We start from the raw sequence: 24,311 nt of genomic DNA on the forward strand, positions 1-24,311 counted from the left end.
ATTGGGGCAGAAATGGCAGAATAGACACAACAAGCATATTGTTCTTCATTTCCTGAGGCTGACTGATTATAACAGTGAGGGAAGGGGGAGGTTGACCATAAAAGCTGCAAGGACTGTAACCAACTTATTGAAGTGAAAGAACAAAGCTGTTGAATTTGGCAAAACATGATACCAGCTGCTGCTACATTTGGTATGCTATAGTATCTTTACAAAGAAAATCAGGGCAGCAATAAAATGCAATGTCAGCCACAGAGGACACATGGGGCATGCAAAGTGCAGGTCCTGGCCACACACATGCATGTTACAGTTTTTTCCATTTGCTAAAACACAATTTTGCAAACTAGGCTGGTTTTATCAAAATACTTAACACAATTCACAAAACCACACACCCAAACTGCAAAATACCTCATATATCCTGCAAAATGAAACACTGCAACCAAAACTACATATAGCATTATCAAAATCAAACTCCACTTTATTCATGTTACCAGATTTTTGTCTAACCAATTACACACTGTTGGGCATAATGAAAAGCACTCTCATCTTTAGTGTGCGTTGTCATAATACTAAAATAGTTCAAATTGTAGAAAATTCTTCAGATTGTTCACATGCACAGAAATATTTACTGATACACACACACATGCTGTTGAAACATTTAGATTTTTCACCAAACAAGTCAGTGCAACATATGCACAGCAGATATATTTACATTGGACTGAACAAAAATATGCTCACAAAAAACAGAACTAAAAAAAAAAATTGCAGAAAAAAATGTGCAGAAAAAATATATAGAAAAAAAGAGGCATCATAGTGCTTACTTCCTGATTAAAGTGGTAACAATTAACCATTGAGGTGTTTAGCCAGGTGGCACATATATCGGCCAAGTAGCTCATGTAGTGCCATTTTGAATGGCAGTGTTTTGAAATGGCAAATATGTGACTTTATGTCAGATTGTTGTGTCTTATGCAAAGAACTGTGTTCAGTGCGTTTAAAAAGTGCCACTTTGAATTGCAAAATGTGTGTAAAGCAGAAAATGTGTTTAGACTTTTGGAGACTTGTGTGTCAGTTTAAATAATTGTGCTATGCATGTCATTTTAGTGTGTTAGCATTTGGAAAAAACTGTAATTATAGGTAGATATTATGTATTGTGCTCCTGTATACAATAATCAGCATGTAGACGATGTATTTGGATTTCAATTCTCTAAAAACGTTATATTTGAAATGTCTGACATGCGCAAAAGTCCTGGTGCTTCACATTTTACATGTTTTACATGTTTCTTACAACACAGAACCAAAGGGCCGCGCCTCTATGGGCCACTACTGATAAAGTTATTTTATGCATGCAGCCGCAAGGGCGTGGAACGATTAACTTGGAAGGCAGAGTTACTAATTTCCAAGGTAGGTTGTTGACAAAAATAGGGCCGGTGTGTTGCAAATGCCAGGGCAGTTTTTTGATCCCCGTCACGGATAGTGCCACAGATTAAAAGTGATAACCACACTGTCAGTTCACTGCTAAACAATATACATTCGTAGTGTATTTCAATCATTAATAGTATGCAAAGACAAGCAGAGTGGTTAGCTAATTGTATTGGAACAAAAACTAAGTCATAAATACATTAATCGGATCGGGGAGGTCTGGAGCGCCAGCAGTCCTCCGCTGTCTGGTGACGCTCTTCCTTCCTTTCCCACCCAGAGAAAGCTGAGCTTTACCGAAGGTCCAACTTGTGCTTAGTGTGACAGACCGTGATACCATCTCTGCAAGCTATACAGGACCGCCGTAGTCGTTACCGAACATATTTTACACCTAAACCGTAGCTCTGGGTAATTCGCCAAATTATGCGTAAAAAAGCGCACCACTCGTCGTGACGCAGCGTCACCGTTTTGGATGTACAGCTCTCCCTGTAAACCTGATTTATTAACAACGTCTTTTTTTCTCCAATGAGGATTATAAATACCATGAGGATTTTGTGGATGTTTGTATTGTGCTTCCTTCATTTATCAGGTAAGGGGGAACTTATTTTAAGGCTGTTTGGGTTAGCTCTTAAACAGAGCAAACATATTGAGGTCGCCCCACGGTATTGTTTTTTGAGAAATGTTATATATCAAGAAAGACCAATTTCCCACCTAAATATACACTATTTTATTAAAATACCCTATTTAATTATATATATTTAGTTAAAGTCATAAATATCCTAGGAGTGTAGAGTGTGGATGTGGGAACCCTTTGGGGAAAACAGGAGCTCATCCATGTTTCCTGCCATTGTTCCGCGGATCTGGGGCTTAAATACCAGTGAGAAGGAATGCCGAACAAACTGACAGTATTGGGTTTGGCACTTTTATTAAAATAATCACATTCCTAGAGGCTTTTTTGTTTTTGAACCAGGATTTTGTACAAAGCTGGGCAAATATTGCCAGTTTCTCAATCCTCATCTCAGGTTTCAAAGTGTTGTAATTTAAAAAGTCATTTTAATACAAAATACAGATTCAAGACATTCTGTGGCAGAAAAAGATACTTCTGGGCTACAGACTATCTGCTAAGGTTTTCTCCTGTACTTCACGTTTCTACTGCACAATTTTATATCAACTGTGTCAGGTGAATGCAGAGGAACTGACACATGCTGCATCCTTTAATCTAGAAGTGAAACTTTTGACATATTTAATCTATCACGTGTCAGACTGATGTTGTCCTTTGTGAGCTAATGGCATTGTTAGAAACTGGATTACAGCATGGATCAGAAAATGAACATTTCTATTGAAACTTGTATCAGATATTGCTCGATGGGGTTTTAAGCCTCCAACATCACCTTCCAGGCAGCTAACCCTCACCTTAACCCTAACTATAACCATTGCCGCCCTGCCTGGAAGGCGACGTTGGGGGCTAAAAACACCAAACACCTCAGATATTTAAAAAGCAATGGAGTTGAACAGTGCTGTATGAAGAGTGAGCAGTACAATATCACATCGTAGATATGCTGAGACAGATGTGACCATGATTTACATATGTTTTTTTTCTGTTCTTGTGTGAATCAGATAACTTGCAGCCGATTTTAACACCCTATTTACAACAACAGCCTATTTTCTTGCTGAAAATGTGAGGCTATGCAGTTATGGGTATTGTCCTGAAATGGTAGAATTTTTCATTTACTTACCTAAACAAGAGAAAATGCTTGATGCTAAATCTCCTGACTCAAAAGGTTTGGTGGATCATATTAGTCTGATAATCAAGCCAAGCTCCGTATGACTTGAATAACTTACCTGTACTGTATATTACAAACACTATGATCTGTCCTGCAGATGCTGTGATCGACTTGACCATGTTCTCCACAGCGGAGGTCACCAACATTAATCACTTCTCCATCTCTTGTATCAATGGAGAGCGCAGCCTTGACCAGGTTGAGCTGAATATCAAGAGAGACAACAAAATCCTCATACACCCCAAGAAGCCAAATTTTAAAGTACATGTCAGGAACAAGAATGCAGTGGCCAGAGACTTCCGTGACCTGGAAAACATCGGTATCTTCTACTGTGAATCCACTAAGGAAGTTACCCCACCTGAGACAGTGACAATGATCAATAACGTTGGTAGAGGTGGGTTGAGACTTTATACAATCTATACAAAAAAGGTTTTTACTCACCAAGCCTAAACTATGACCAGATTATTTATGGGCTACAGTTTTCTTATATGTCCAGATTGGATGGTGTGTTATGCTTGGAAACGATATGTATCTGTGTTCCTTTATAGCAAATTTTGTCCCAACTCACCTCACACTGACTGCTAACAAAGGAGAGACAGTTCACCTCAACATGCAGCTACTCAGCTCCCAAAAGAGAGATGTAACCTGGAAGTACAACGGTAAGCCATCACACACAACTCAAGATGGACGCAAGTAAGAGACTGTCCACTAATACAAAACATGCACTAACAGGTTTATGATCAAGGATCTTGTGCAAATAAGGAAAAAAGATTATTTTGTGACACATACACTATGCCAATAATGTTTTTTTTTGCGTTTCATATAGGAAACTACTATTATATGACTCACTGGAACGATGTGATCAATCGCACAGCTGTACTCACTGTGGAGAACGCAGCTTTTGCCAATCAAGGCATCTACAGTGCCAGCTACGTTGGGGACAGCCCCCTTCAGGGTGCCTGGATGAGGCTCATTGTCAGAGGTTTGTTGGACCCTGACATTCACACACTTACAAACAGAAACACACACAAACACACAGCCATTTATACACACTCAGGATCAGATTGTCTCAAGTTTTTCAGGTGCAGATGTGACATTCTGCCCCAGGAATATACTAGTATACTAGGAGAGGATATGAAAAAAGGTGACTCATTGCAAATTCTACTATATTTACTCACATTCATGCAATTATTCACCTCATAAATAGAGGAGGTCTATTAAAAAGGTTGTGGTGGGAAAAATAAGCCTAAAATTGCCTTTATATTCTACAGAAATTTCAGTGACAGCACACAAGAGTGAAGACACTACAGAATATTTGGTTTATATCTCATAATAAAAAAATGAATAAAAAAACTGATAAGTAAAAAGTCCCTGCCCCTGGCCAAGAAATAGTCAATAGTCATATTCACATATAAGCCACAAATGTTTGTTATTCTGTAAAGATTAAAAAAAGAGATACATGTGTGATTTAGTGAGCTTTAGAAGTGCTGGTAGGCAAAACAATTTCACCTTTGGACAGAGCCATGCTAGCTGTTTCCCGCTGTTTCCAGTCTTTATGCTAAGCTAAGCTAAGCTAACCTGAACAAACATGAGAGTGGTATTAATCTTCTTATCTAACTCAAAAGCAAATAAGAACATTTTACCAAATGTCAATGTACAATGTGGGAATGTAAATTAACTACTAACTACTACTTTTAATAACAGCAAAAAAAATATCAGAGTTAGTTTTGAGCTTATTATATTCAAGCTGGAACATGACATGTCCTTCAGTGAGACAGCACGTGTTTCATTTCCTGAAACTCAGTATTGTAAAGAGAGATCAACAATATTAACACCATCTCCACCCTCCACCTGCTCTGCTTTGAGATTCTCCTATTCCCTCTCTCTCTCTCTCTCTCTCTCTCTCTCTCTCTCTCTCTCTCTCTCTCTCTCTCTCTCTCTCTCTCTCTCTCTCTCTCCCCGCAAGATGCAGTAGCGTTTTTGTCTTTCTTTTTCTGTGCACTCTGAAAATGATTTCGGGCTCAATCGCCTGAAAGCGGAAACTTATTTTACAGGCAGGTTCAAACAAACTGTACACATAACATGTATGGATTTTACACCTCACACTTTATACATTTTGTGTACTTTTCTAAGGAAAGAAAACTCTTTTTCTCTGTAGACTGTCCCAGTAAGAAGTGGGGTCCTTACTGCGACAAGGACTGTCCGGAGTGTCTTAACGGCGGATGGTGTCACGATGTCGACGGAGACTGTATCTGCCCTCCGGGATTCATGGGGACGCGATGTGAGACAGGTTTGTACTGTACTACTCAATACAACGTGCTCACACAATAGTAGTAGGAATTCAAATCAAAGTCAATCCACTGTTGCATCTGTGCTATATCGATCCAAATTGGGTACATTTTGACACTGCAATTGTTATTTAGTGTGCATGTGTTGAGCTGTTACTACTTAAAGTCAGGAGACTCCATGTGAGGTCCACTTCATTTAAATTACAGACATTAGATAAGCATTACATCTTCACAGCCTTTGGGTAATAACCGTGTCTAAGCAGTTTGTCTTTTAATAAAGCAATCAAATATAACTGTACATTAAAAATCTATGGGTTACAGTCAGATGAGTACACTGGCAGACTAGCTACTCTGTCCTCTGTGGTGTTTTGTAAGGCAGGTTGAGGCATGATACAGCAATACTCAAGGAATTTAAATAAACACATTTGTGAATTTGTCTTTCTCTGATGGTTTGCAGCCTGCAGAGAAGGAATGTTTGGTCGAAATTGCCAGGAGTCATGTGGCCCCGAGCTGAACTGCAAGGGGATTCGCTTCTGCCTACCAGACCCTTACGGCTGCTCCTGCGCCAGCGGCTGGTTCGGGAGCCGCTGTGAGCAGGGTGAGCACTGCATCATTTGAATTTTTAATTAAAGTAATATGCCTATAGGTTTAATAATGTGTTTTTACTCTTGTGTGTGTCACACAATGCAATATAGTTTTCTGTTTACTGTTGTCAGCCTGCTATAGTGACATGTATGGACCAGACTGCAGCCTGAGCTGTCAATGCCAGAATGGAGGAGTATGCAAGCGTTTCAGTGGATGCCAGTGTCCGACAGGATGGAGAGGACAGAACTGTGAGAAGTCTGGTAAGTATCGCCCCATCTTATTAATTCTTCTTTTGCTCCATTTCTTTCATTTACCCCGCCTCCTCTGCGGAATGGAATTGACTGCATTAATACTGTATTCTAAATATATTCTTTCTCCTCATCACTGCACAGCCCATTTCACTTTTCATCATCCTGCTCACCAAATACCACCACCTTCTTCTTCATCATGACAGCAAACATTTAGTAGCATGCCCAAGTTACAAAACTCACAAAACACAGTCACACATACCAGGATTACACGCAGTTTAATTAAACATTCACCAGACAAGCCATCTTCATCAGGGTTTATGACAGAAACCCAGTGAAACCCTGATGCCAATTTATTTGCATGTAAATCCTTGAGTCTGCAACCATTTTGTTTCTTCTCTTTTAAGTTTTCAAGCTTTAATGGCCGATGTGTCTGCACCTGAAACTGTCAATATTGCACTTCTTCAGTTAATCTTCGTGCACAAGCTAAACATAAAACATAATCTTTGGAGATATTTTGAATTACTAACAAAACATATTTAGGTTGGGAATTTTGAAAATAGCATTAGCTATGGACAGCTATGGCTTTATTTTCGGGGTAATAACGGTTTTGAAATATGCTGATTCCTATCCAGTGATTCACATAATTTTCCTCTGTCACTATCCACATTGCCTTTTCTCAATCTCTGTTCCATGCCTCTCTCCATTTTCAGACAAGGCTCCCCAGATCTTGAATTTGGATGGTAATTTGGAGTGGAATCTAAACTCCAGCCCCAAGATCTATTGTGCAGCTACAGGCAACCCCCTGCCCAGCCACAACAGCATTGAGCTGCGAAAGCTGGACAGCACTGTGATCAAGGTAGAAAGGCCGGCAATTGCTTGCAACACTCCTGCCAAGATAGCTTATAGTAAGCCTGAATGAAAATAAACAAAACACGCAGGTTGGATAAAACTTAAGACAAGGTAGTCAGGCAGAGATTAAATACAAGGCCACACAGGAAGAGGGTGATCTAGTACAGTTGTTTACAACGTTGGTGCCTCGACGGTTGGCCAAGGGTGTCGTCATCATATCATGGTTATTGTTATATAATTGTACATTTTTTATAATGCTTCACCACATCGGAGAGAGCCAGGTTAGCTGTTTTTCTGTCTTTATGCTAAGCTAAGGTCACCTCTTGGTTCTTAACGCACAGACATGAGCGCAGTATTGCTCTTCTCATCTAACTCTCAGCTAGAAAGCCAGTAACCAACACTTCCCAAAATGTTGGTTACACCTTTAAATGTGTAAAAGGTAGTGAATCACTCTAAACAATGTTAAATAAAATAAATAAACCAGTTTGTAAAACCTCCGTGAACATTGTCGGGTGCAGTGCCATCAGCTAAAGAATACATTTTAATTGTACTACGCCTTTAAGATTGGGCTGATGATTACAAGGTTAGATCAAGCTCAGAGGAAGTCGACAACACAATGGCCTGACCAGATAAGGCTGTATCACTCTACAGTGCAGCAGTCACCACGTGTTGCCTATAAGAGACATGCTCAAGAGACATGCTCATGTTATTCTTTCTGTGCTGTTTCAATTCAATTCAATTTTATTTATAGTATCAAATCATAACAAGAGTTACCTCAAGGCACTTTACAGATAGAGTAGGTCTGGACCACACTCTATAATTTACAATAATTCCAGTAATTCCCTCAAGAGCAAGCATTTAGTGCGACAGTGGCAAGGAAAAACTTCCTTTTAGGGAGAAACCAAGGGTGGTGAGGAAAACTTCCTTTTAGAGAGAAACCTCGGACAGACCAAGGCTCTTGGTAGGCGGTGTCTGACAGTGCCGGTTGGGGGTGTGATAAACAGTGGCAATAATAGTCACAATAAAGATAATTGAACTAGAAATAGTAGTTGTAGTAGTTTATGGCACTACTGGGCATAGCAGGACGTAGCAGGGACTAGCAGGGCACTGCAGAGCGTAGCAGGTTGTAGCAGGGTATAGCAGGGCGCGGAGCAGGACCATGGCGACAGCTGCAACCATGATTTAGGTGCCACCCTAATCCAAGGATAACTGCTGGGCGAAAAAAATAAGCTCACCAGAGCTAAATTAGTGACAAGCATTTCTGGGATATGGATGCACACAGATAATAAAAGCAATCTGATACCAGCACTTCACACAGGATAAAACGAAATCTCTTAGTTTGAGGCTGTTCTTAGCGCAAATCCAAGCAGCAGCAAGAATAGGTCCAGTCAATGTTTATTTCTTTTCATCTTGCATCGCATTCTATTGTGTGTTGTGTTCTACTCTCAGGCTTCTCGCACTGTCATGGACTCGAATAAAAGTACAGCCTTGTTTGAGATCCCTCGTCTGAGCGCTCAACAAGGAGGGTTGTGGGAGTGCAGGGTGTCCACCAATGGAGGCCAGGACTCCCTCAAGTTCAACCTCACCATTAAAGGTCTGTGTATCCGGTTCCTTTTGAGTAAAGTTATAAACAGAGAGGAAATATATATTATTTTGTGACCATTTCCAGTATGCAGGCACATTGCACAACAGCAACACATGTTTTGCTGTGTCTACTCAGAGCCCCCTGTGCCCACTACTGCTCCCAAACTGCTGGAAAAAAGGAGTAAGCAGCTGCTGGTGATGCCGGTGGACTCCCACAGAGGAGACGGCCCTATTGTCTCTACCAGGCTTCTCTACAAGCCTGTGGAGAACGGAGACTCTTGGTCCTCCATCATAGGTAAGATATCATTCAAAGATGTCATGTAGTCAGCCTTTATCAGAGGAAGCAACATTATCAGAAGGTTATTTTTGACTTGTACTTCATTCCATAGTAGCAAAAAAAGTAAATATTGTAGTAATCGGTAATAACTATTATTTCAGCACTTTATAAGATTAGGTTAGAATATGTAATCTACAATTACAGAAGGAAGCAAATCATTGCTTTTTGCTCCAATTCATAATAAAACTAATACTTAATGGAAATGCTGATGCAAAACAACCAACATACTGCAGGTTATGTGAAGAAATAAAGCTGCTTATAGAGTGTGCATCTTGTCCTGAGGTCAAGTGTCCAGCTGTTTTCACCCTAAAGCAACTCATCATATAACTAACAAGGAAAAAGTGTAACCTCAGATTGTTTTAAATAATTTTTTTTATATTCTGTGTGTCTATAATACTTCTATAGATGTATGTGTTAAGCAAAATGTTATCAAAACCTCCTGCTGTAAAACTATCAATAAAATTTAATCAGCATTTCCTACATCCACTTTCATTCAGTTTATAGTGACAAAGAGTCCATCACGCTGATGAACCTGGAGCCTTCAACCCGTTACCGTGTCCGGGTCCAGCTCAGTCGTCCTGGGGAAGGCGGAGAGGGGCCCCCGGGGCCAGAGGCCATCATGGAGACTGATTGTCCGGGTAAGACTCACAGATAACTGGGATCACACACATCTGAACATGAGTATATTTTTCAGGAAATCTTGCCTGGGAACAAATCGCTGGACCACAGAACTAGCAAGCACAATTATCTTGTGTCTGGTTAGACTAATAGTTTGCTGAACAGTGCTTTTCCCAGGCACGAAGGAGCCAGTTGTCTTTTCCCCAGTGATCATATCTGTCCTGATGACTCGAGTATGGGACAAATATAAAAAGATACCAGTGGCTTGAAATGATCCGTGGGCACTTCTTTGCTAAAAATAAAATGAAGACCCTATGGGATCAAAACTACAATAACAAAAAACAAACCTTTGTCATCAGTCAGCTAGGAGTCACAAGGCAGTCAGGGATTTAATTCCTCACTGATTGTGGTGTAGAGGGAGAGAGCATATCTGAGTGTGTGAGAAAAGATCAAGTTAAAAAAAAAAAACTAAAATGGAAAAATTGTTGTTTTGGGTTGTCATAGTTTTATGGTTATATTGAGTTTGACTCTTTGACAATATGTGGTCAATGTGTGAAATGGAACAAATTGTATCTGTTACAAGGGAACGTTGGTCTCTTGCACAAGCACAAACTATTTGTAATAGTGACTTGTATGCCTTTGAGAAGGACCACGCAACCGTTTAAGACTATGGAGTGAGATGTTGTATTTAAAAATGCCTATCACAAAAATGAAATTTGCATTTACAAATACTGTATTTATGGTAGCCATGCATCTATTGGTTGCTGTGGCCTATACTGTACACTTGGCCAAAAGGCAACTTTCCCCATGTGAACAGACTACTTACATAAAGCCTGCTTAGAATTAGTATGCAGTTTGGATTTGGGGCACAGACAAACACATTCAGATCTCCTATCAAACTGCATGTCTTGGACTGTGGGGGGAAACAAGAGCACCGTTACGAAACCCACATGAACCATGGGGGTAAATTCAGAAAGGACCAAGACCAATATTTAAAGCTAGTACTTTCTTGCTTGTGAGCTTACAGTCCTAACAACTGTACGGCAGCCAATTGAAATATAAATTGAGGTAACCGTCCAATTCACTTCAAGAAATTCCCAAGGAGCTGTTAGTCCACTCAGCTCATCCTGTGTTCTCTGTCGCTGCAGAGCCCACAGTTCAACCTGAGATTGACATCAGCTCGGTGGAAGGCCGCAATGCCACTGTACGCTGGCGACTGCCCGCCAACAATGGCATTAATGCCGACACAGCCAGTGGCTTTTTAGTGCAGCTATTCGGGCCGCCGCCCTACAGTGAGAAACTACTGGAGGAGACCACCCTGCTCACTGTGCTCTCCACAAAGTTCCACAACCTGGAGTACCAGAAAGACTACACCGTGGTGGTGCGCCTCATCAACTGTGGCAGCCAGGGGCCGTCCTCCAAACTCTACCACTTCCGCATCAACAGCCAGGGTAACTAGAAACTCTGCTGTTAATAAGCTGCAAGGAAGGCTCCTTCTAAATGTTCCAATGCAGTTTATAATGCATTTACAGTGGTTTGTGGCAAAACAAGAGGCCTAACACAATATAGTTTATATAGTATATATATATATATATATATATATATATATATAGTATATAGTAATATAGAGTATGTTGAATGTAAAGGCTCACAGTATTGTTTTAGTGGTAAATAAACAATAAAAAAGTGGGATGATTAAAGCTTTTTACATTTGTTTTAAACACTCACTTGTTTTTAAAAGAAAAATGGAATTGGTGCTTGCTCATTGCTTGGTGACTCTCTCTCTCTGCCCACAAACTTTAATTCAGTTGAGGATACGATTAGCAGCTAAAAAGAAAAAGGTATGGAATAAAATGCATAATCCAATTTAAAAAAACAGTTAGAACAATGTCAGTCAGAAAGGCAATGGATGCTGTTAAACCCTTGTCTTTGGTGTTAAAGCTTTCCCAGAGCACCAAATCATTAAAGCCTGTCACAGGAACTGTAATTTCATTGTAAAATATAGTTTTACAGAATTACTGTTGATTGCCCTAACTGTGATAATGTCTCTGTGTCTCAGGTCCATCATCCCCACGCAACATCCAGGCCCTGCCTCTGTCTATGTCAGCCATTCAAGTGAAGTGGCAGCCCCCTGAAGATCCCAATGGAGGCATCATTAAATACGTCATAGAGTACCAACCAGTTGGCCAAGGGACGCCTCACCCTTGGGTGGACACAGATGATGGAAACAAGACCACAAAAGATGTGACAGCACTCAACGGCAGCACACTCTACCAGTTCAGAGTGAGGGCTTTCTCCAAAGTGCCAGGAGAGTGGAGCAAGTTTGTTCAGGCGATGACACAAGGGGATGGTGAGTAGGAAGTTACTGTCTGCTCACCCACCTTTATCCAGCATTTCGAAGACTCACATTTTGAAATTGTTTGATTATTTCATACTGACGACGAATATTTGGGAGCTATACTATGGGATGTCAGACCAGAAAGGTTTGAGAAAATCTTGTTGTAAGCCTTTCCTCTCTGGGTTGGCACACCAGGGCAGCAATATTACAGCAAAAATGTACAATTCCTGGATTACTAGAATTATTCATCTTTTCAAAATGAATGAATAAACCAGTGTACTGATATAATAAAGGACTTGTATAGTTTATGGGGCACACGTCTATTTTCCCTTCACGCTAAAAATAGCTCCCAGTGGAAAATTTCTACACTACTGTTGTCGTGGCCAAAATTGGGCTTTTCCCAGGTGGCGTAGAACAAGACCACCCACCCTGGGACAGCGATTTATTCAGGATTGTAATACATAGACAGCCTATTTATCTCCACTGTCTGAAAATCATCTCCATCTCCCTACTTGGTTTTTCCTCTCCATCTTCCATCCTGCCCCTCTGTCCTCTCTTTCCATCTCTTCCCCGCTGCCAAAAAAAGGCCTTCAGAGTTTAACCCCGACCACCCAGGGTGTGGCTGGGAGGCCTGCTGGGGACAGCTACCAGCTGTTGGTGGCAGTGGTGGGCTCGGTAACTGTCACATGTGTGACTATCCTGCTGGCACTGTTGGCTCTTTTCTTCATCCGCAAGACGCTGCTCAACCGTCGGCGCACGTTCACCTATCAGTCTGGATCGGTAAGGATCCGAATTTTAGAAAGCTGAGGGGTTCACTCATTCTTAATTGACATAATATCAGATCTGATAGATCTCATATTTTTTAGAAAATCTTACTGCCAAGAATTTAAATATATTTGTTTGTATTGCCAAGCTCAAGTGTTTGTTTATACCTCCAGGGTGAGGAGACTATTCTGCAGTTTAACTCAGGAACTTTGACCCTGACACGGAGGCCCAAACCAACGCCAGAGCCGCTCACATATCCAATCCTGGAGTGGGAGGACATAAAGTTTGAAGATGTCATTGGAGAGGGCAACTTTGGCCAGGTGTTTGGGCTCTTAATGTGCTTTCGGAATATTTTAATATATCATTTATTTTTATATTTTCTCTTTTAGTTGGTGTACTTTATTCACTGCATTAAACATTTAAGTTAACAACTGTTTCAAAACCAGGTCATCAAAGCAATGATCAAGAAGGATGGCAGCAAAATGAGTGCAGCCATCAAGATGCTGAAAGGTAAGGCATTCATGTATGCACTCAAGAGATACCCTAGAAATACTGTACATGCATCACATACAAACACACTGAAGCTGCTTTGCTTGCACTTAGTCTAATGATGCCGTGCATGCTGATCTTCCTGCAGAGTTTGCCTCAGAGAATGACCACAGAGACTTTGCAGGGGAGCTGGAGGTGCTCTGTAAACTAGGCCAGCATCCCAACATCATCAACCTGATAGGGGCCTGTGAGAATAGAGGTGAGTGAGTGACACCTAGTGGCTTTTATGGATATTGATGAGCTTTCGAGTTATGGCTTTTAATGTGATGGTTCGGAGTAATTTCACCCTAGGGTCCGTTGCACCATGACCTCAAGCCAAACACCCCCACAGAAGCTTTTTTCACCTGGTTCTAACATTGGGAGAGTTAGCGTAGTAGCGTTATCAGCTGAATAGCTTAGCGGAGGGGCTAATGGACCCACGTTTGTATCTGGTAAATGACCCCACTAATAATGCCCGAAATGATACCAAACGTCTACAGTAGTACATATAGGTTATGTACTCATAAAATGATGGATTGTAAAGTTTGTAAGTACACCAGAAGTTTATGAACACTTGCCTGCTGGCTTCTGCTCTCTGCTGTTGTTGCTGCTGCCGGCAGTAAGACGAGTGCTTAGGGACGTCTACAAATTACAACACCGAAAAGAAGTGCAACAAAAATATTTTTTAATTTAACTTTTTTTTTAAAGTAAGTGCTGTAGTATAACTAGCATGAGACAAGTAATAACTGAGATATGTTTGGAGACATTACCTTATTTAATCATTAAATTAATACATATTTTTGTTGTATTTCTTTTCGGTATAGTAATTTGTAGACGGCCCTAAGCACTGTCTAACTGCAGGTAGCAGCAGCAGCAGAAGCAACAGAGAGCAGAAGAGAGCAGGCAAGTGTTTATAAACTTCTGGTGTACTTACAAACTTTCCAATCCACCTATTTGTACTAGTGTAGAAGTTTGGTATCATTTCGGGCATTATTAGTGGGGTCATTTACAAGATACAAACGTGGGTCCATTAGCCCCTGCGCTAATAAGCTATTCAGCTGATAACGCTACTCTATGCTAACTCTCCCAATGTTAGACCCAGGTGAAAAAAGCTTCTGGGGTGGTGTTTGGCTCGAGGTCATGGTGCAAAGGACCCTAGGGTGAAATTACTCCTAACCATCACTTTAAAGAAATATTGATGGTTATGATGTGTAATACTGTTTTTGGTCGTACAAATCTATTGGCTGTTGGGTGCAAAACTAAGAAGGTTGTTTGTATGTTGCCGTTCCTTGCTTATTTAGCGCCTAGGCCATAATAAATTTTGTGAAATACTGTATATTGTACTTGTCATTTGGTGGACATTGGTCATTTATGTAATATGCTACAACATAAACCAATGGTGGTATTACTTTATTATTTATCATATGCATCATACATCTGAAATAATAACAACAACGCAAAGCAAACCAAATTTAAGGTCCACTTACTATTAGTTTCTCTGGAGCGTTCAACACAGTATCACACAGACTTTATCAGCGGGGGGTGTTTGTTCAGTTGTCATGTAGATGATCCATTAGGATTGATATGTGAGCTCTGTGTTGTGGTTTCATCCATAGCACATTTAGCGACGTCTTTCCTGTGCTTGAATGTTGTATGGTCATTAATATTAATCAATATAGTTTATTGGTATGTATTGTGGAGACTTTCCAAATATTCAAATTATCTAAAAATATTTTCCCAATACCAGAATATGTGTCATAATGTGTCAGTATTGACTTTTGGAAGGACATACTAGTCAGTGTCCTGCAGTAAATATCCTGACCCAATCCTACTTCTATCTGTCCTGATTTTACTAAATGTAGCCCTATATGTAGTACTGTAAAGGAACAGGTTAAATTCTTTCTGCTTGAGATCCAAACAGACACTCCCATCTGATCCTCTGTCATCTGCACCTGGAAAGCAGCAGTATGTGTCCAAGCTAAATAATCCTTGCCTGCCAGAAGCATTTTGCACAATGACTTTCTGTTTGATTTTTCCATTTGATCACAAGCATACGGCTGTGTAATGTATTTGTGTATGTGTATAAGGTTTCCTTGGCCCCAGGTCTTACCATGGAGTATCAGTTTCTCACAGCCCCATCTGATGGCTTATGCATTAAATAATTAAATTGCTTTTGTTTGATCAAAGATTGATAACATATGAGAGAGGAAGTGAGGACATTACAAAACCAGCCTTGAAAAATAAACATCTGACTTATTCAGTGTGTCTCCACTGGTTTCAATTTCAAGTAGCACTTGACTAATGTGTTAAATCTGTTGTTTAACTCAGGTTCACTTCTTTTATTTAGTGAAAGGAGTACAAAAAGACAGTATTCATGCTTATGAATAGCTCAATTTTGAACAGTCATGAATAACAAAACAGTATATTGTATTACGTTTATACAAAAACAATTTGAAAAGTTAAGACATGCATATTCTATTTACAGTATGGAAAGACTGGCCTGGTGCTCAACCTGCAAACTGATTGTAAAATGGGAGGAAAAGAGGAAGGAAGTAGAGGGTGAGAAAGCAAGGAAGAAATAAATGATGTAAGGAAAAGGGGAGGGGGAAAGCAGGCTGGAAGGTAAATAAAATAGAATAAATTTTATTTAATAAAATAAAAAAGGAAAGAGATCAAGAAGAAATACATGCTTCCAGGGAGTAATACTTCTTTGACATACAATTTGCACTTGTTTTCCCAGTGCTGCCTCTCCCTTTGCCCAAGCTGTTACAATGTCTTATTGCAACAGAGAAAGTGGCCTGCAGTGGTAGCAATAGCTGTTACTCAATAGCTGTTTTTGGCATTTTGGGAGTTTTCTGCTTCTGTCTTCTGGTCTCAGGCTTTTATTCATTTGATCCATTCAGCAGCTGTCTGTCATTATTTAGTTTAAAGGGGAAATATATATGGTGTTGTTTTCAGTTATACACTTTCTCATCTTTCCGAGATCTGGAACAAATTGATTCTTCATATGTCAACATTGTGAACGAATTAGGTGCATGCAGGGGTAATTCAGCATCAAATGGTTGAACGTCAGGAAATGATCATGGAAGTTATTTGATAGATACTTAAATGTAAGGGGTAGATAAAGTTTGAAAAACAAAATAGTCATCATCCTCTGGATCAGCTTTTATAGCAAAACATTTTTACCAACCTCTGTGGAGACTATATGCTGATATACTACCTTAAATAAACATATAGAGTTGTTTTAATAAAGTTGGTCTCAGGACAAGAACTAATTCATTGATTAATTGTACACTCTAAACGTAGTTCGGCAGAGATCAACCATCTATAACTCCTAAGTTCAACATTTTAATTCTGAATGACCCCTGCACGCACCTAATTCTTTCACAATGTTGATATCTAATGTTAGTCAATTTGTTCCAGATCTTGGTAAAATGAGAAAGTGTATAACTGGAAACAACATCATATATCTTTCCCCATATATATATATATATATATATATATATATATATATATATATATATATATATATATATATATATATATATATTGTGCTAATATGCTTGGTTTGACATAAAGACATTTGTGTTTCATTTTGAGAAAATAAAATTGGTTTGGAAAGACACACAGGAAGCACAGCATGTTCTGATTAACATAATTTGTTGTAGCTGAGAAGGAACATAATTATATTTTGTTCCAGTTCTTTGGTCAGTCTGTCTATTGCCCTGTTATTCTTTCCTTCCACATATGGTATGAACTAATTGTGTTGGCACTCTCTGGTCCTGGTAAATTCAACATGAATCCCTTCCAACAAGCACAAATACTTCATGACCTGTAGAAACGCGCCATCTATTAACAAACCATCTGGTTGAGGATTTCATAAAAATGTCTGGTTTATCTCTCTCTTTGTCAAGAGAAAACTGTTGAAGGCTAAGCCCCGTACCAACTGTAACTGGGTCTCTTCCCGACTTATTGTATGCCGGCCAGCCATGCTCATTGTCACAGGTTTTAGGGAGCTGAGCTGCTAATAACACAGATAGAAAGTAAAATGTTTATTAGCATCAGCCTTAACTTTATTAATCACCATGACATTTTCTGTAATGTTGAATACATTATGTATTGCCCCAAAGCAATTTTAAATCTCATATTAACACATTAAACATCATGGAAAAGGGACATGTATGGCACATTTATTAGGTATCCCTTCCATATACTGTAGTACTGTAGGTATGTAACAGGGTAAACTCCTCTTTGTAATGTTACTCCCTCTCTGTTTTTTTCAGGTTACTTGTACATAGCCATCGAATACGCTCCCTATGGTAACCTTCTGGACTTCTTAAGGAAGAGTCGAGTGTTGGAGACCAATCCTGCCTTTGCCAAGGAGCATGGCACTGCTTCCACCCTCACCTCCCAGCAGCTGCTGCAGTTCGCTGTAGACGTGGCAACTGGGATGCACTACCTAAGTGACAAACAGGTAGGACGAGTATGTGGGTGGCTGTATATTAATTTGTGTGGAAAAGTGTTTTTTTTTTTTTTTTTTTTTTTTTTTATTCAAAGTTCTCATAACAAGCTTTTTCATCAAATGGCAGTTGATGTTGAAAAAGTAATTAAATGACTTAAAACAAAAGTGATTAAAACAAAAGTGATTAAATAATTTTTAAAGGCTTCATTAAAAACACGAATGGGGCAGAGCTGTAACAATGTAATGCAATCAGTTATATATCTTATTGATTGCAACATAATTCAATTATTATAACTGTCCTGACTACTTCATACTCATAATGCTTACTAAAGTATTTTGTAGATGTTATAAAGCTGACAGCATTAAACATGTCAAAAGTAGCTGCAATAATTGAGCTATTCCATTATTACTGATGCATCATATGTTGCACCCCATTTAAGTAATATCTTATATGTTTAATGACGTAATTATGTTATATTACCCAAGCATGTTATTATATTAGAAGTTTGTTTATGTCTTTGGTCCATTTATAAGGTTTGCTTGAGCTATTACATCATTCAGCTCCAGATATGACATTTTTAGTTACTAAATTGCCGTTAAAAAGAGTGTCCTTTTCAACTTACAACTTTCAATAAAACAAAACCTTTGATAAAAAGAAAATTCTGTTCAAACAGATATAATCATGATGTTTCTGTGTAAAGGGTTCATGCACTAGGCCTGGTATTATTACCAGTAATAACGCCTCTCTTCTCTTCCACTTTGTACTAGTTCATCCACAGGGATTTGGCAGCCAGGAATGTTCTTGTAGGGGACAGCCTGGTGGCGAAGATAGCAGACTTCGGCCTGTCCCGCGGTGAGGAAGTGTACGTTAAGAAGACAATGGTGAGTGGTCGTGTCATACACATGTTCTTCTTCAGAAAACAGCCAACAGAGGGCTGTTTTGAAGACAATGTATTCAATGTATTTCCACTTTATTTATAATTCTGTGGGTATTTTTACTTTTATTGGATAGTTGACAGAGAAGAGGCAGACTGGAAACGGGGGGAGAGAGAGAGGGGTATGACAACTGCAATCACATTGGTTGTTGTAATGCACACTCACACATGCTCACATTTAGAAGACAAAAACTAGAGGTTCTGTAAAATAGCAAAATACTAATCAACACCTAGGGCTGCAACTAACTTTTTTTTCATTGTCGATTGAAAAAAAATGTTGATTAATGTTTCCCAAAGACCAAGATGACGTCCTCAAATGTCTTGTTCTGTCCACAACTCAAAGATATTTAGTTTACTGTCACAGAGGAGTGAAGAAACTAGAAAATATTCACATTTAAGAAGCTGGAATCAGCAATATTTACTTCTTTTTTTTTCATCCAAAATGACTCGAACCAATTAATCAATTATCAAAATATCTGCAGAATTATATAATAGTTGACAACTAATGGATTAATCGATTAATCTTTGCAGCTCTAAGCAACACAGGCACAAACAAACTTCAACAGACATTAACCAGTAAATATCTGCATGTTATATACATTTGTGACATTGTAATATCTTTAGCCTGTCAGTCAATTTGTTGCCTGCCACACAATGGTTATTACTTAATTAGTATACCATTGTTAAAAAAAATACTTTATTATTTGTAACTAACAACTTATTGTGAAGATGAATTACTTATAACTACTACTTACTACTAGGATTTATTGCAAGCTGACAGTAAATTACTGGTCTCATGTCAAGTTAAATGCAATCAAACAATCTAAACAAGGGCTTTGTTTAGACCAATGAGGTAAGCGAGCATGCCGCTAGCATTCCATTGACTGCCATTCATTTTGTTTAATGACTCTATTTGTCTATTGTTTATTTCTAAAGAAACACAACAATGTATAAAAGGCTCCATTACCTTGTATCTCACATTATGGCCCCGTAGCAGGCGTTTTTTGTAAAAATAGGCTAACGATTGTGTCATAACCGCAACGACTTTCTGTCACACAGTAGAAAAATTACCGTATTGTCAGGAGAAGCTCGCAGGCAATCGGGGGGGAGGCGGAGGACGTGGAGGCATACAATCAAGGTAGAAGCCCATAGAGAGTAGATGAAAGCATTGGAACAAAATATTTCAGCAACATTTTGATGGATTGGAAATACTTCGGTATGTGGCAAGTGAATTCATATGAAGTAACATTCAGATTTCTCTTGGCACAGCTACCAGAAGACTTACAACTTTCAGACAGGTTTCTCACATCACATCTACGTCGCCAAGCTCAGTTTTAGGCTGCGCAGTACGCTCAGCCATCACTGGAAAACTGCTTCTAATTGAATTTCACTGGTCTCCGTCGAAGTCTATGGTGTCGCTGTGTCCATTAATTTTACTGTCTATGGTTAAGACAGCAACTGAGAGATTCTGATAATATGTGGGATGACCTGTAGAGGGCAGTCATGTGTAAATACCATCAACTGCAGCATAGTGTGGATAATAATTTTATAATACGGATTGAAGCATATTTTACTTTATTTATTCCTTTTTATATATTTTATGTTTTAATATTCACAATCAGAGTCTTCACATGTGTGAGCAAGTTTATACTGTATGTCAACATAGAAGAAAGTGTCACATGAATCTGTTTGCTTTCAGGGGAGGCTGCCTGTACGCTGGATGGCCATTGAGTCCCTGAACTACAGCGTGTATACGACCAAGAGTGATGTGTGAGTGTACAGTACAGTGTTAACTCATCTGTTCAACTAACATAATTCCTGACTTTAACTATTGCACTCACAGCAACAGGTGGAGTTTTTAGGGCAGGCTAAGCTCACAATGTTTGTCATGCGAGAGCTTCAATTATATCTGTATTTGAAACTGCTCAGAGAGCTGTTAGGACATATTGAGTGGCATGGCAGGCTTGCAAACAAATCAACCCTCTGTCACTGGTGGCGTGGTAACAGTGTGTTGTGTAACTGATAAGCGCGACCAGGAAGCCTGGGGTACACTTCAGCAGACAGACTTGGTCTGTCAACTGGAGCCTATTTATACACAGCGGAGAACAAGCTTGAAGAGCGTAGGACAGCTAACGGAAGAAGTGTGAAGGCTCCCTGTAGGGTCAGAGAGTTGTAAACATTAGTAAGAGAAACAAAGTGTGAGAGAGAGGTGGAGAACAAGATATGAGACAGAGGGAGAAGAGATAAACAAAGACAAAAGGGACACGCCAACAGCACAAACAACACTTGTCTTTTCAAATGACACATGGCATTGTGAAATGTGAAACAAGTAGCATTTCTCTGTCGCTAATCAGATCGCAGGAAAGAAGGTGGTTTGTTGTTGTGCAGAGAGTGGTTTCTTGTCCGTGATGTTAAGAAAACCTGCATTATCATTGAATCCCTGTACATTTTCAAAGGTTTGGAGTCACTTAGAAATTTCCATTCCACTCCATTATAGACCATATACCATAATACCAGCTGAGATCAGTTGCATTGTTTTTTTAACCAGGGCAGCAGTTTTCAGATTTTAATGGGTTTACATAATTGCAAACAGAATGTGCCTTTGGAACATTGGATGAATGGTTGCTGATAATGGGCAATGTAGATATTGCATTAAAGATCAACCACTTCTTTCTACAACAGTCGAGAACCCTTTTGCAATTATGTAAGCACATAATGTAATCTGAAAACTGCTTTCCTGGTTAAAAAAACAATGCAACTGATCTCAGATGATATTCTGTCTGTAATGGAGTGGAATGGAAATTTCTAAGTGACCCCAAACTTTTGACCGGGAGTGTATATTTAATTATTCAAATGTTCAAATTTTCCTATGCAGTGCATTGTAAAAATTTGAAAATCAGGACATTTCAAATGGAACAGCAGCATTTCTACCTTCATAATGCAAGCATTGTTCAAAATATTAAATAATTAGCTGTATATGTAGATTAGCAGGTCTGAGATGATGCTGGTTATTTTGCAACGTTTTAACCTAATATGATCAACAAAGGAAGTTCCAGGTGAAGACATTAAGTTAATGATTATTTTCAGATGTTACTAACAAACCCCATATATTTTCTTACCCTGTCTTTCCTACTTTACAAACATCTCTGTCCATTTCTGCATTTTCTCTCCCAGGTGGTCTTTCGGTGTTCTCCTCTGGGAAATTGTAAGCTTAGGTAAGTAAACATACAACCTGTGGTGGTAACATGATGGTGAGAAACCTCGCCATTCCTCGAACCATAATCACCATAATAAACGTAATCTCTCTCCTTCTTGTGTGTGTGTGTGTGTGTGTGTGTGTGTGTGTGTGTGTGTGTGTGTGTGTGTGTGTGTGTGTGTGTGTGTGTGTGTGTGTGTCAGGTGGCACACCGTATTGTGGGATGACGTGCGCTGAGCTTTATGAGAAACTGCCACAAGGCTTCAGGATGGAAAAGCCCAAAAACTGTGATGATGAAGTGTAAGTAGTCAGCATAATAATCAGCTTATCCTGTCTTCCTGTCCTCTGTTCTACCCTGTTCATCAGTGTCTCTCTCTCTGTCCAGCTATGAGCTAATGAAGCAGTGCTGGAGGGATCGGCCCTACGAGAGACCCCCCTTCTCCCAGATCTCTGTCCAGCTCAACAGGATGCAGGAGGCAAGGAAGGTAATGCTGCATTCACACAATGTCCGCAGAAAGGGAAGAATAGGAAAATGTCCTGTTGTTCAAACATTACTCCAAGATGGCTACCCCATTGCTAAAACCATATTCACATCAGATACTTAAAAATTTAGTCTAAAGTTCGCTTTGTTGGTTATCAAGTTACATACAGGGTGTTACTGTTGGGAATTTATCACACTAAAACACTGCAAATTGTAGTTTTGCAGCCATTTGGTACCATTTTGGTGGCACTTTTGTAGTTTTCAATGTGTGGTCCGTACGATATGACATGAATGCATTACGAGGCTTCAGCTTTAAGACACAGATGGAGAATCATACCTACAGTGTGCGCCCAAATATCCTTCATATTTTTGTTATGTTTTAAAATCTTAAATCACAAGCTTCCCCCTATCTTCCAGGCTTATGTGAACATGGCTCTTTTTGAGAACTTCACCTACGCTGGGATAGACGCCACAGCCGAGGAGGCCTGACTACCAGCCCCCTCAGACCCTAGCATGCCACGTAGCCTCAAGAGGAAGTCCAGAGGATGGTCGCCACGTTACTGCCACCTCCCTGCCGCACAACGTCGAGACAGGAAGACCAGGCGCTCTACCAAAGCCACCCAGCTATAGATGGAGGACTGTGAAAGGACACTGTGTGGAGTTATCAGAAGCATTAGGAGATGAGGAGTATCGCTGGGCCTTGGATGGAGAGATGCCATTGCTAGTAACCTTTTGGGAAAACCTGACCCCCTATTACTACAAAACAGTCCCAGAAAAAAGACACAACATTGTACCTCTTGCTGTTACGAAAGTTACAATGCTGGACCCTTTTCTGGGAGTGTTGAGGGGAAGCGGCAAATAATGAGCTATGTGACATGCTGAAACACCACAGGGTCTGTGGGGTGTCGACGCTGGACTTTATTTTCCCTCCATTGCTCTAAATGGAGAAGGAAATCTTTTCATGAAGATGAAGGACACAGTGTGGATCACACTTATTCATGTTCTCAGACTGTTAGAAAAGGATGAAAGACACATACAATGTAGCACTTAAAAGCAGCCTCATTCATGTCATCTGTGTCTTTTACATTTTTGCCTATCACTGCCATGTGAATGTATAACTACTGTATATATTTTTTGTCTCTTTTTAATGGTCACATAGATGTATCAAAGCCTCATATTTGAAAGTAGTCAAGGATACAGACTGATATAAATGCAACCATGCTAGATGCTCCATGTGTTGCATGCAAAGCTTCGCGAGTGAGCCGGAGAGTAGTTGTTTGGAAAATGCTACCTATACAGTCCAAGTGCACAGATAGTCTGCCAGCCATCAACATTATAGTTTACCTTTATGCAACCTAACACAATGTATGGTAATATATCCATCATATGAGAATGTACAGTATGTTTTCATTAACTGGTTCCTTGAATGAAGATTTTTTGTGGTGACAGGACTCATCACCTAAAGTAGTTGTTCTATTTGCATACCTGTTGGTATGACACTGAGGATGTTGACTTTTGCAAAGATGATTGTGTTTTTGTTGTTGTTGCTGCTGCTGGCCTGCTCAATAGTGAGCATGGTGGGGAACCACAGGCCAGGCTGCTGGGGGGCCAAAGTGTCTTTGGAGAGTTCAGGAACACTGATCTCCCCTGCTGCACTGAGCTGATCTGTCACTGGGTTTCCTCCACAAACCAACCACAGGCACATAACTGTCTGTCAAACATGGTATCTGTGGCTCAGCTTCCTGAGGACTCCCACAAAAATACACCAGCTGTACAACAACACAATTGTTTAATAAAGGAACAAAAAAAACAAAAAACACCATGACATTTATTTTTAGTCAATTTATTTTGATTGAAATCCAATATTTGTATTTAGATTTTTCTACTGCCCCAACCTATT

General features: G+C 39.7%; 1 protein-coding gene across 4 annotated transcripts; it reads left to right on the forward strand.

Annotated features, from left to right (window-relative positions):
• Positions 1-1,304: 1,304 nt before the first annotated feature.
• tie1 (tyrosine kinase with immunoglobulin-like and EGF-like domains 1) lies at positions 1,305-24,230 on the forward strand. Of its 4 annotated transcripts, none has more exons than XM_028587908.1 (24): positions 1,305-1,398; positions 3,295-3,588; positions 3,743-3,853; positions 4,021-4,176; positions 5,353-5,484; positions 5,940-6,080; positions 6,199-6,327; positions 7,029-7,174; positions 8,617-8,761; positions 8,888-9,046; positions 9,586-9,726; positions 10,855-11,157; positions 11,766-12,056; positions 12,631-12,824; positions 12,983-13,129; positions 13,256-13,319; positions 13,447-13,557; positions 17,621-17,811; positions 18,568-18,681; positions 20,434-20,504; positions 21,909-21,949; positions 22,134-22,230; positions 22,316-22,415; positions 22,829-24,230. In XM_028587908.1, the coding sequence occupies exons 1-24, from the start codon at positions 1,341-1,343 to the stop codon at positions 22,898-22,900; spliced, it is 3,408 nt and encodes a 1,135-aa protein (XP_028443709.1). In that variant the 5' UTR covers positions 1,305-1,340; the 3' UTR covers positions 22,901-24,230. The 4 variants fall into 4 exon arrangements, with proteins under 4 accessions (XP_028443709.1, XP_028443708.1, XP_028443710.1 ...); XM_028587907.1 differs by lacking the exon at positions 1,305-1,398 and adding an exon at positions 1,640-2,002; XM_028587909.1 differs by lacking the exons at positions 1,305-1,398; positions 10,855-11,157 and adding an exon at positions 1,640-2,002.
• The last annotated feature ends 81 nt before the right edge of the window (positions 24,231-24,311 follow it).

This window comes from Perca flavescens, chromosome 9 (genome assembly GCF_004354835.1).
Source record: "Perca flavescens isolate YP-PL-M2 chromosome 9, PFLA_1.0, whole genome shotgun sequence".
NCBI classification, from domain to species: Eukaryota; Metazoa; Chordata; class Actinopteri; order Perciformes; family Percidae; genus Perca; species Perca flavescens.